Source organism: Panthera pardus, unplaced genomic scaffold, assembly GCF_024362965.1.
Source record: "Panthera pardus isolate Hobbes unplaced genomic scaffold, ASM2436296v1 HiC_scaffold_24, whole genome shotgun sequence".
Classification (NCBI taxonomy): Eukaryota; Metazoa; Chordata; class Mammalia; order Carnivora; family Felidae; genus Panthera; species Panthera pardus.
Genome location: NW_026526810.1, coordinates 32,865,229 through 32,876,174, shown reverse-complemented (window position 1 = coordinate 32,876,174; position 10,946 = coordinate 32,865,229). Strand labels below are relative to the sequence as shown.

Sequence of the window (10,946 nt, the reverse complement as noted above, 5' to 3'; positions counted from 1 at the left end):
CGACTAAAATATATTCTTCCTTCTCTGATCCCATAACTAGTAACAGCTCTTTGCCTTGCCGTAGAGATGCCTGGGACTTCACTATCCCTAAATCTAAAGGGGCTGTAAATGCCTTAAAGCCAAAAAGGCAAAGAAGAGAAGACATGGCAGTCCCTCAGGGGTCTGATATGCCACCCATTCTGATGTTTGATGTGTATCTTTCTGTTTGTGTCTTTTCAATCTGTGTTGTCTTGTGTGCATGCATTTATTGGTATTATGTTAAGGGTCTCATTGGGTTCTTCTACTTTTTCAGCTCAGCACTGGATGTTTGTTTGAATCCCTGTTGCTATGAACACACCTGGTTGTAGAGGCTGCTTTTAGGTAGCAGACTTGAGCAATGGAAACTTGAGCAAGGCAAAAGGACCCACAGTGACCACCAAGCTGAATACAAACAGGCTCATTAAGTGACCCACCTCGAAACAGCCCTAAATGACCAATGGGTTACTTGTATACAACCAGGCACAGTTACCAAAAAAGAGGAAAATTCCATATATTCCCATACTCCCTCACTCCACCCTATAACTATACCCTCCCCGCCCATCGCCTTATTGCAGTCTCTCCTTTATTGTCCTGCCCCCTGCTCCCTTGCAGTGTATCCAAGAAACTTCTATCTCTTTTGTTCTGCCTTGAGTGAATTCTTTCATGGTCTGTGCCCCCAGCCCCCACCCAATCCGGAGGCCTCACACTGATATCTCTGGTTGTATACTATCACATTTTACCCATCCACTCCCTCAATGCTGACCCTCAAGTCACCTCCAACTCCCAGCAACCACAAAACAACAACACAGCAAAGAACATCCTTTTACATGTCCTTTTCTGAGGCTGTAAGAGAAAGAGCTGCATTTTAGGGCCAAAGTTCGCTGTGTTTAGTCTCCCTCATTACTGCCAGACTGTTTTTCCAGAATGGTTGCCCCAGGGGACTCCCACCAGCAGTCCACCTGACTGTCACAGCTCCTCATTCCCCTACCTACCAACATCTACCTTTCTAATTTTGCCAGTCTAATTGAAAATTATATTTCATTGTCATTTTAACTTGTATTTTTCTGATCATAAATAATCTGACCATCTCTTCATATGCTTACAGGCTTGCTGGGGTGTCTGTTCCTTAAATGCCCGCCTAAGCCCTTGGAGTCTTTTAGCTTCTCCGGGCAGCTGAGCAGGCTCCAGAGTCTTGAGGATGGGGCCTGCCAGAGGCCTTGCACGAATGTCCAGGGCCTGGAGGCTGGGACAGTCCCCCCGTCCACGGGGACCTGCAGAGCCCAGAGTGGCCCCGACCCCCCAGCCTTGGATGTGAAAGGCGCGGGGCCATCGGCATGGGATGTCGAGGGAGTTCCAGGAGGCCCCTGCAGCCTGGTCGGGGATGGGGACGGGGGTAGGTGATGTGCAGCTGCGCCCACATCATGCTCAAGGGCCAGGAGGGACCGAAGGGTCTGGAGCAGCGGCTTTCGCGCGCACCCTGGCGCTCCTGGGGACCCAAGCCCTTCGACCCCAACTCAGCACCCCCTTCCCTCCGCTCGCGGCGCCGCGCCCAGGCGGACGCGCGGCGGGCGGCGGGCGGTGGGGCAGAGGCGCGCGCCCGGGCTGCGGAGCGGCGGCATGGAGGAGCCCCCGGCGTGGGAGAACGACGGCCGTGAGTCAGCCGTGCCGCGGGACCCGGGGGCGGGCGCGGGCAGAGCCCAGAGGATCCCCGAACCCCCGCGGGGAGCGACCAAGCCTGCGATTGGCGCTGTCCTCGTGGCCACCTCGGTCGTGGGCTTCTTTGTGGCGCCCAGAGGAACGCGCACCGGGGTGGGGGGAGCATTGGCTGCGCGTCTGGGACTTGGCGGCGCCATCGGTCCTGAGAGCAGGGAGCTGCTGCGGTGGAGACATTAGCTAGAAATAAGATGGTTATGCGATCCTTTATTGAGTACTTACTTTGTGTGCCGGGAAGAGCCAGGACAGGCATGTTATTTGATCTTCACAGAGGCCCTATGGGTAAGACATATTGTTATCGCCATTTTGCAGAAGAGAAAGCTGAGGCCCAGGGTGATTAAATAAGTTACCCAAGGTCACACAGCCGTTAAGTGGTAGCAATGCTGAAGGCCCCACCTCTGCCAAAATGTTGAGATTGGTTGGGGAATGAAGACCATAGCAGATAGGGAAAATGAAACCCACAGGAGGGGAGCTGTGGTGTGCTGCAGGTGGGATGAGGGCACCTGAGAGTCTTGCTCAAGGAGTGTGCTCAGTGCCAGTGTCTCTGGGCCGGTCAGCATCCGTGTGAGCATCAGCCAACCTGGGAGGCTTTGGCTGCACACCCTGGGAGGGGGAGAGAGAAAGATTGTGCCAATGTCCTCACACTGGGTTAAGGGGCTCTATCAAGGTGCTGTTTCAAAGGGTGCAGGGTTCTGCCTGGGTCAGAGGATCTCTTGAACCCACCCTCAAAGAATGTACAGCAATGGAGCATTCGTGTGTGGGGGAGGGAATTCTGGGCAGACCATGCATCATGGGGAAGGTCTCCCAGGCCAGGGTACAGTGTATATTTGATGTGGCCAGAAAGAGGATGCATGGGTTGAGGTGGATGGTAAAGAGATTAGGCTTGATTTCACTGGGGTCATGCAGGGTCTGCTTGCTCCCATTCAGACCCTTGGCTGTTTGCTGACACAAACAAGCCACTAAAAGGCCACCTGTAGGCTTCCACTAAGAGAAAGGGAGTCAGAGCTGGAAGGCATCTCTACAGATACCTTTCTTCACCCTTCTGCAGTTTTACAACCAAAGAAACCAAGGCCTCTGAGGGTCACATGGCTAGCCTTAGGAACCTGCTGCTAGAAAGTAGCAGACTGGGTACTAGATCCCCAGCTTCTCTAAACTCACATCTAAAGTGCCAGCTTTTTTCCTGAACTTGGATCATGGTGTTGTTCAGCCAAGAGGCTAAGGAAACAAAAGCTCGGGACCCAGGGCTTTTGGAGGTGTTTGAGATCTGAGAAGGGTTCTTCCAGAAGAGCCCTCTTCTCACCTATAAGAAAGGCATCCCTTTTGGGGGTGGGAAAGGGTGGAGCTAGCAGTGGAGACCACACCTGGAAGATGGTGTTTTCCCCACTCCCCTGCAATATTGACCTGAAGCTGCCTCTCCCTCAAAGCCTCTTTCCTGCCATTTACTTGAGCTTGTGGTTTGATTTTCCAGGGGACTAATGAGTCTTAATTGGGACAGCATCTTATGGTTCCAATGCCTGTGAAGAGTTTTAATGATTTGTATGTCACTCATTCATTCAACAAATGTGTGCCAAGGCCTGAATTTGGGGATTCAGCAATTAACAAATAAGACCTCCCCTGTCATGGGCTTATAATGGGGGAAGCAGACAATAAACCTCATCAATATGTAAGTATAGCATATGTCTGTGGTGAGGGGTGCTATAGAGAAAAATAATGCAGGGGGGCGGGTAGGAAAGGTGCTTTCTTTGGTTGGGATTTCACAGGCTTAGAGAGCCCTGAGTGAAGGAGGCCCTACCACTTCCATGTCTTTGGCCACCAGAATTTATTCTCTGACCCCTTTGCTTTGGAGAAATAATAGTGATAATGATGATGATGGCTCTATTTGCCAGATACCATGCTAGGGGCTTTTCATATCTTATATCTAATCATTACAATAACCCTACAGGGTGGCACACATTCCCCATTTTGCAGATGAGGGAACTGAGGCACAGGATAATTAAGTAACTCAAGTCACATGGCCGGGAAGTGACTCAGAGCTGAACTTAGGGCCATGTGATCGCCCAAGGGCAGCAGCTCCAAGGTCCTTAGGTTGTATCTATGAGGCCCAGGAAAGCACAAGACCCTCTCCCATATCTGGAAAGCAAATTGATGGCAGGCCTGTCACCTCAGTGCTTTCCAGCCTTCTCTGACAAGTCACTGGCCACCTGTCCCTGGATACACCAATGGGCTAGATCTGGACATTCACATTGGACCAAACATGTAGGATGATGTGGGTTTGGGGGCAATCAAACCACAGATTAATTACCTGCCCTGTGATGACTGTGCAAAGGGCCAGCAAATATTTGTGCCTTGTGCTAGTGTATCTAAACCTTTCTGGAGGAGGGACAGGTATCTATTAGTCTGAGGATTTTTGTGTCACTGATAGAAGCAGAATCTTATGGGTTCTTCCTTATGCCCAGCTTTGGGCCTGCTGTGAGCTGTAGGGGGATCAGCAAGGGTCAGATGTGGCCAGGGCCCCAAGGAGCTTGCAGTCCAGCCAAGGACACCAGACATCCTCACAAGACAAGAGCAGTCAGGATGACAGCAGTGTGGGGGTCTGGTGAGAGGTGCCCTGGACCACATCACCAGGCCTGGGTCCTCCTGGCTTGGCCACCACCCCTCTGAGCAGAGCCCACTGCTGCCAATGGCAGGAGGCCAGCAGGGGGAGCTCTGAGGCTCCCTCTAGTCGGAGATGATGGTGCAGCATTGAGGCAAGAGGAGCCCTGAGAGAAGGCAAATCAGGGTGGGGCCTACAGCTGGGAGGCAACAGCTGGTTAGGATTGGGGATGAAGAGAGATGAGATGGAGGGACGAGGACAGAGAAGCCGGGTGATATGCCTCTGGCCTTGCCCGTGCCTGATGAAGTAGGTGGCTCAGTAAATCCTGGCTGCCTTCTTCAGTGGACAAAGCCATAGAAAGGTAGTCATCAACTCCAGTGGGAATGAATTCCATTCCCTTCCTCAAGAGCTGCTCTTAGGGTCGTGAAGATGGATGGTCGTGGATGATGGGGCACCTCTGAGGGCCATGACAGGCACACACCTGGCTCCTGTGGATGGTCTTGCCGTGCTGTCCCATCTTTAGGGTTTTGCTGAGTCCTGGTTGTGTGGACATGGGTTGAGTTAGTGAAGAAAAGCAGCTTGTCTGGGGACGTCCCCTAAAAGCGGGGAGAGGCATCCCTGCCACCATTTCCAGCTGGAAGACCTCCTGTCTGGGACACGTTCAGGGCCAGGGAGGAGCTGTTCACCTCTCCTCTGTATGCAGTGTGGGGTGCTCTCCCCCTCATTCCATATCCCCTTTTCTGCCCCTAGTGCTTCCTCTGGAAAGGCAGCTCCATGAAGCTGCCCGTCGGAACAACATCGGAAGGATGAAGGAACTGATCGAGAGGAAAGTCAACATCAGGGCCAGAAACCACGTTCGTAAAGGGGCTCTTCCAAATCAGGGTGCCTGGATAGGAATAGTGCCTGCATGATGACACCTCCATGCAGGAGGAACAGTTCCTGGAGCTGGAGGCAGGAGCATTTGCATATGTTACTTGGGGGAGGCTCAGATTGTCCACTTTGGCTTAAGGTCTCTGGGGCCTCTCTGAAGTCAGGGATTCCTAGCCAGGCTTGGGCAATTTGAGAACCCACGCGCTCAATCCCCATCCCCCACCTGAAAGGCACACACAAGGAACAAAGGTTAGAGTCAGGAGGGCAGGGGGGTTGAAGGTCAGGAATCAGAGGCTGACAGATAGGCAGATAAGGGCAGAAGACTGGAGGGAGAAAGATGAAATGATGCCTATGGTCAGAAATCCAGGGGTTCAAGACCATGAAAGGCCAGACCAAGACAGGCTGAGCATGTGTGAGGAAGCAATTTAGTTTAGATCTCTGAGCGCCCACTATGGGCCCAGGCAGATCCTGGGGGGCTCAAAGACCAGACAGGGAGGCAGACCTAGCCCACTGATCAGACCTCAGGGAAGGCTGCTGATGGAGTGATCTATAGCCCCGCTGGGGGAGGAGACAGAGAAAAGCCATTCCTTCTGATGGGGAGCCCTGGGGATAGTCCTGGGTGCCACTCAGGGTAGCTTTTCCCTACCATGGGGCTTCTGGCTGCCAGGCTTGTCTTAGGGGGATGTCAGCCTGGGTGGGAGGTCAGCGGAGGCTGAAAGGGTTGGATGTAGGATTCTTGCCTGCAGCAGAGGCAGCTCTGTCTGGGGTGACACGACAAGGGTATGACCTGGGTCTTCAGGGCCTGCCTGGGGCCCAGTAAGAGTAAGAGGAATTCCCAGAGATGTCTGATGTGCTCATCCACTTGTTTCCTGGTGGTCCTCACTCACCCCCTGAGAGGTGAGGAGGGCAGGAAGGATTAGTCCTATTTATAGATCAAGGCAGGCACAGACAGTCACCAAGCCACCTCAGGTCACACATTTCATTGATAATTGGAGCCTCAGTCTCAGCTCCTGGGCAAACACTTGCAAGGAAGCATGGACTTGTAGGATGATAGGATGCTAATGCCAGATTCATTCATTTACTTGTTTGTTTATTCATTCAATCCGTCAGTATTTCTGAAGGGCTTACTCTGTGCCGGCACTGTGCTAGGTGCTGGGGACAGAGCAGAACTTGTGCAGATGGAGTCCCTGCCCTCTTGGAGTCCGGGTGGGGAGAACAGATATTAAACAATGTGTCTCATGAACAGTTCGTTCCCACTGTGATTAAGTTGAGAGCATGTGGAGGGTCTGAGGGGGCCCCCCTACCTGTAGCAACCAGGGATTTTTGCAGGAGCCTGAGTGAAGACAGGAAGAGGGGATAGTGTGGGCAGAAGCCTTGAGGAAGGAAGACCACACAGAAAATTAGCATTTCCTTTTGTTGTTCCCTTTTAAGCTAAAAACCGCAGGTCATGAGCTGGAGGAAGGAGGATTCCCCCAGTCCTGCTCAGATGTGCTGAGGCCAAAGACCATGATGAACTTCCAGGGTAGTCTGACAAAGGGGTGGGGGACCAGGCCCCTTCAGCCCATTCTGAAGGAAGAAGGGGATTGACCCAGGTGGTCAGGGGCCCTCAGGGACTAGGACAATAATCCTCCGACTGGTGGCTGTCCAGCAGAGGGAGCAGCAGGAACAAAGACAGGCCGTGGGGGAGTAGTTTGGCATTTCTAAGCCGTGGCAGGCAGGGCCTCACAGGGCCTAGGGTTAGGAGTTTGTCCCAAGAGCAGTGGGAAGCTGTGCAGTTTTAGGTGAGAGACGGATGGGTCTAGTCATTGTGTTTGACTATGTTCATTTCAGCTGCTGTCATGTGGAGGAGGAGAAAGGGGCCTGAGTGGGGCTGGGGCCCTGCCCTCTTGTCACTAGAGCCAGCAAAGGACCTTCCACCCTGCAGACCAGCTGAATTGCAGCTAAGGAAGTGGGAGAGGGTGGGGAGGTGGGCCAGGCAGGCAGCTGGTGCCTCACAGCTCTTCTCTCTCTCCTGGCAGGTGGGCAGGGTAGCCCTGCACTGGGCTGCGGGTGCAGGGCATGAGCAAGCTGTGCGGCTGCTCCTGGAGCATGAGGTTGCTGTGGACGATGAGGATGCGGTAGGGGACCCCTCATTCGGGTTAATATTTCCAAATGATCCTGAGATCATATTCTCTGCCTCTCTGCCTCTCCCCTCACCCCTCTCCCCTCAGTCTTCAAGGGCCAGTGACACTGCAATGATCCCAGTTTTCCCCTGTACAGCCATAAGGACCTCTCCAATTTCAAGAGCTTTTTAGTTCTCAGCCTTTCAGTCCCACATGATACCATGTGAACAGGGAGAGATATGGGCTGTAGAACAAATAATTGGGTGGATTGATAAAGGACTTTTTAGTAAAATACTCAGGAGGTAGGTCTCTCATGATATGCCATGGGACTCTGCTCTTTAACATTTTAACCAGAGACTGGAATGAAAACTAACAGTCTTACTAACAAATTGGCAGGTGACACATTGCCGAGAGAGAGCACTAAAGAATAACAGGGTCTAGGTTTGAGGAAAGGGCTGGGTCTGACAATGACATTTGACAGGGATACACTTAAGAATCCAAGCTTAGGGGCACGTGGGTAGCTCAGGGGATTGAATGTCCAACTCCTAATGTGTTATTATTTTTAATTTTTTTAAATATTTATTTTTGAGAGAGAGAGAGAGAGAGAGAGAGTGAGCAGGGGAGGGCCAGAGAGAGAGGGAGACACAGAATCTGAAGCAGGCTCCAGGCTCTGAGCTGTCAGCACAGAGCTGGATGCAGGGCTTGAACTCGAGAACGGTGAGATCATGACCTGAGCCAAAGTAGATGCTCAACCAACTGAGCCACCCAGGCACTCCTGAGTGTTCAACTCTTGATTTCGGCTCAGGTCATAATCCCAGCACTGTGGGATCAAACCCCATGTCGGGCTCCATGCTGAGTGTGGAGCCTGCTTAAGATTCTCTCTTTCTCTCCCTCTGCCCCTCTCCCCAGTTCACTCTCTCTCTCACTCTAAAATTAAAAAAAAAAAAGGGACACCTGGGTGGCTCAGTCTAAGCATCTGACTCTTGATTTTGGCTCAGGTCATGATCTCACAGTTTGTAAGTTTGAGCCCTGTGTCGGGCTCCGTGCTGACAGTGTAGAGCCTGCTTGGAATTCTCTCCCTCTCTCTTTGCCCCTCCTCTGCTTGCATTCTCCTTGCCTCTCACAAAATAATTAAATAATGGGGTGCCGGGGTGGCTCAGTCAGTTAAGCATCCAACTTCAGCTCGGGTCATGATCTCACAGTTCATGATTTCGAGCCCCGTGTCGGGCTCTGTTCTGACAGCTCAGAGCCTGGAGCCTGCTTCGGATTCTGTGTCTCCTCTTCTCTCTGCCCCTCCCATGCTCATGCTCTGTCTCTCTCTGTCTCTCAATAATAAATAAACGTTAAAAAAATTAAATAAAATAAGTAGATAAATAAATAAATGTTAAGGCATTATAAACTTCCCTGCAGAGATTTACCTTTAACAGAAATACTTTTCTTTGCCCTGGATTGTCTTTGCTCCCAGGCCCCAGCATGAGGGGGAGCTTAATTACAAACTGGGGCTAGGGGGTGCGGCAGCAACACCTTCTTCCCCACTCCTGCCCCATCTCCTCGTTTAGAGCTGACGCTAAAAGGAGAGTATCAGGGCGCCAGGTGGCTCAGTCGGTTAAGGGTCTGACTTCGGTTCAGGTCACAATCTCACGGTTGGTGGGTTCAAGCCCCCTGTCAGGCTCTGTGCTGACAGCTCGGAGCCTGGAGCCTGCTTCTGATTCTGTGTCTCCCTCTCTCTCTGTCTCCCCCCCCCCCCCCCACATTATATCTCTCTCTGTCTCTCAAAAATAAATAAATGTAAAAAAAAATCTCTTAAAAGGAGAATATCTAGGATCCTTAGTCTGAGTTTCCCAATAAAATACTGGAATGTCATGTGATAGGCCTTTGCCCCCAAAGACCCCTCCACTGTCACCACTGTGCTCTGTTATTTCTTATTTCTTCCTTGAGGGAATGAGTGAGAAAAGAAGGTATGAGGAAGAATAGTAAGAGAGAGAGAGTGCTTTTATAACTCTTCTCTATTTTCTTTGCAAATAGTAATAAATGTATTTTGAAAATTAAGAAAGGTGATGGATATGCCTACTTTAGTAACAGAAGGGTGAGGGAGACAAGAGAGGGAAATCCTGCTGTTGGGGGGAAGGTCTCTAGGGATATACCATAGGGCTCTGTCCTGGACAGTTCTTGGAACTAGGATGCAGAAGTATCCCTGGGGTTCCCACTGACAGGAGGCTCTGGCTCTCATGACTCTCCTCTCCCAGCCCTGAGCCTTGATCCTTTTCATTCCCAGTTTCCTGTGGGCTTCCTGCCCCCACCCGCCCGGGGCTGGGGATGAGTATACATTCTCTCCCTCAGCCAGCCAGCCCACAATTACTGATATTCTACCCAGTGCTGGGTCTTCCGCATAACCCCATGAGGGCAGAGGTCAGGGAAGGGGCTCTGATGATCTCAGAGTGCTTCACAGATGCAGGAAGAGCTCCTGCAAACAGGTGGTGAGCCGCCATCAAAAAAGGGCCCAGACATATTCTCAGTTGTTCCAAAGGGCATGTGGGGTGGAAGGCACCAGGGATTCAGATTTTAGTACAGCGGAAAGAGGGACTTTCCAACAGTGAGTGGTGTTTTTCAGTGCAGTAGATGTCTTTGTAAGGTGGCAAGGCGTCTTCTGGCTTAAGCCATCTGCCTGGAGGACGTCCTGTAGGAGATTCAAACAGTTGGTTCTCAAACACCAGTCCAGGGTGAGGTCTTTACCAGTCACAGCAAATCAGAAAATAAGAACAATGTAGTGTGTTTTTCATGAAGCTGTATTCGGAAAGAGCATCTTCTCTAATTAGTTTCTCCCCAACTTTTTGTATTAAAATATTCCTGCTTTTTTTTTTAAAGAACTTTTTTAATGTTTATTCATTTTTGAGGGGGGGGGGATGAGGGGCAGAGAGAGAGGAGGACAGAGGATCCAAACCAGGTTCTGTGCTGACAGCACAGACAGTGTGGGGCTTGAACTCATGAACTGTGAGATCATGACCCGACCTGAAGTTGGACGCTCACCCGACTGAGCCACCCAGGCATCCCTAAAATGTTCCTTGTTTATTACATGCTGGGGAGAATAGATGGTAACTGTTTTCTTTTTAAATTTTATTTAGCAAAAACAAAAGTTTGCAATAATCAGCCCCTATTTTGGGCTTTACTAAAAAGTCCTATTTCTATATTTTGTCTCAGCCTCTATTTTTAAAAAATGCCATGGTTTTTATATTCCTAAATCTTGGTGCTCCCCAGCCCGGGTGGCACTTATGGTCCCTTATGGTTGTATGATTTTCAGTGCAGACATGGGCCCAGGTGGCACAGCCATACCTGCTTACATTCTTCTCACCTCCTCCCTGTGTCCTCTCCCCCAGTTTGGGATGAACTCGCTTCTCCTGTCTGCCTGGTTCGGCCACTTACAGATCCTGCAGATCTTGGTCAACTCTGGGGCCAAGATCCACTGCAAGAACAAGGTAAGGCCTCAGATGGCAGACCCCTTGCTCCTGGAGTCTCTGCCGCCTCTGTGCCCTGCCCCTGCAGCATGGGTCTGCCCCCACCTCTGCTCCCTCCTACTCCCCGGGTGACTCTGCTGCCCCAGCTTGCCCCTGCCTTCTGAGAACCCTCTGGAAGTCGCAGCTGAGCTTAGCCCC

The 10,946-nt window shown here is 51.4% G+C and overlaps 1 protein-coding gene across 10 annotated transcripts in view; it reads left to right on the top strand.

Moving 5' to 3' along the window:
- Nucleotides 1-1,586: 1,586 nt before the first annotated feature.
- Nucleotides 1,587-10,946, top strand: part of ANKDD1A (ankyrin repeat and death domain containing 1A) — a 38,067-nt gene continuing 28,707 nt past the window's right edge. For 3 of the 10 annotated variants that reach the window (XM_019441805.2, XM_053888952.1, XM_053888949.1), the window contains exons 1-2: nt 6,504-7,311; nt 10,671-10,769. In XM_019441805.2, the coding sequence (XP_019297350.2) occupies nt 7,012-7,311; nt 10,671-10,769 (399 nt within the window). In that variant the 5' untranslated portion in view covers nt 6,504-7,011. Of the gene's footprint in view, nt 1,670-5,074; nt 7,312-10,670; nt 10,770-10,946 lie in introns of those variants that run through there. The other 7 variants (XM_053888951.1, XM_053888950.1, XM_019441806.2 and 4 more) reach the window with 5 other exon arrangements.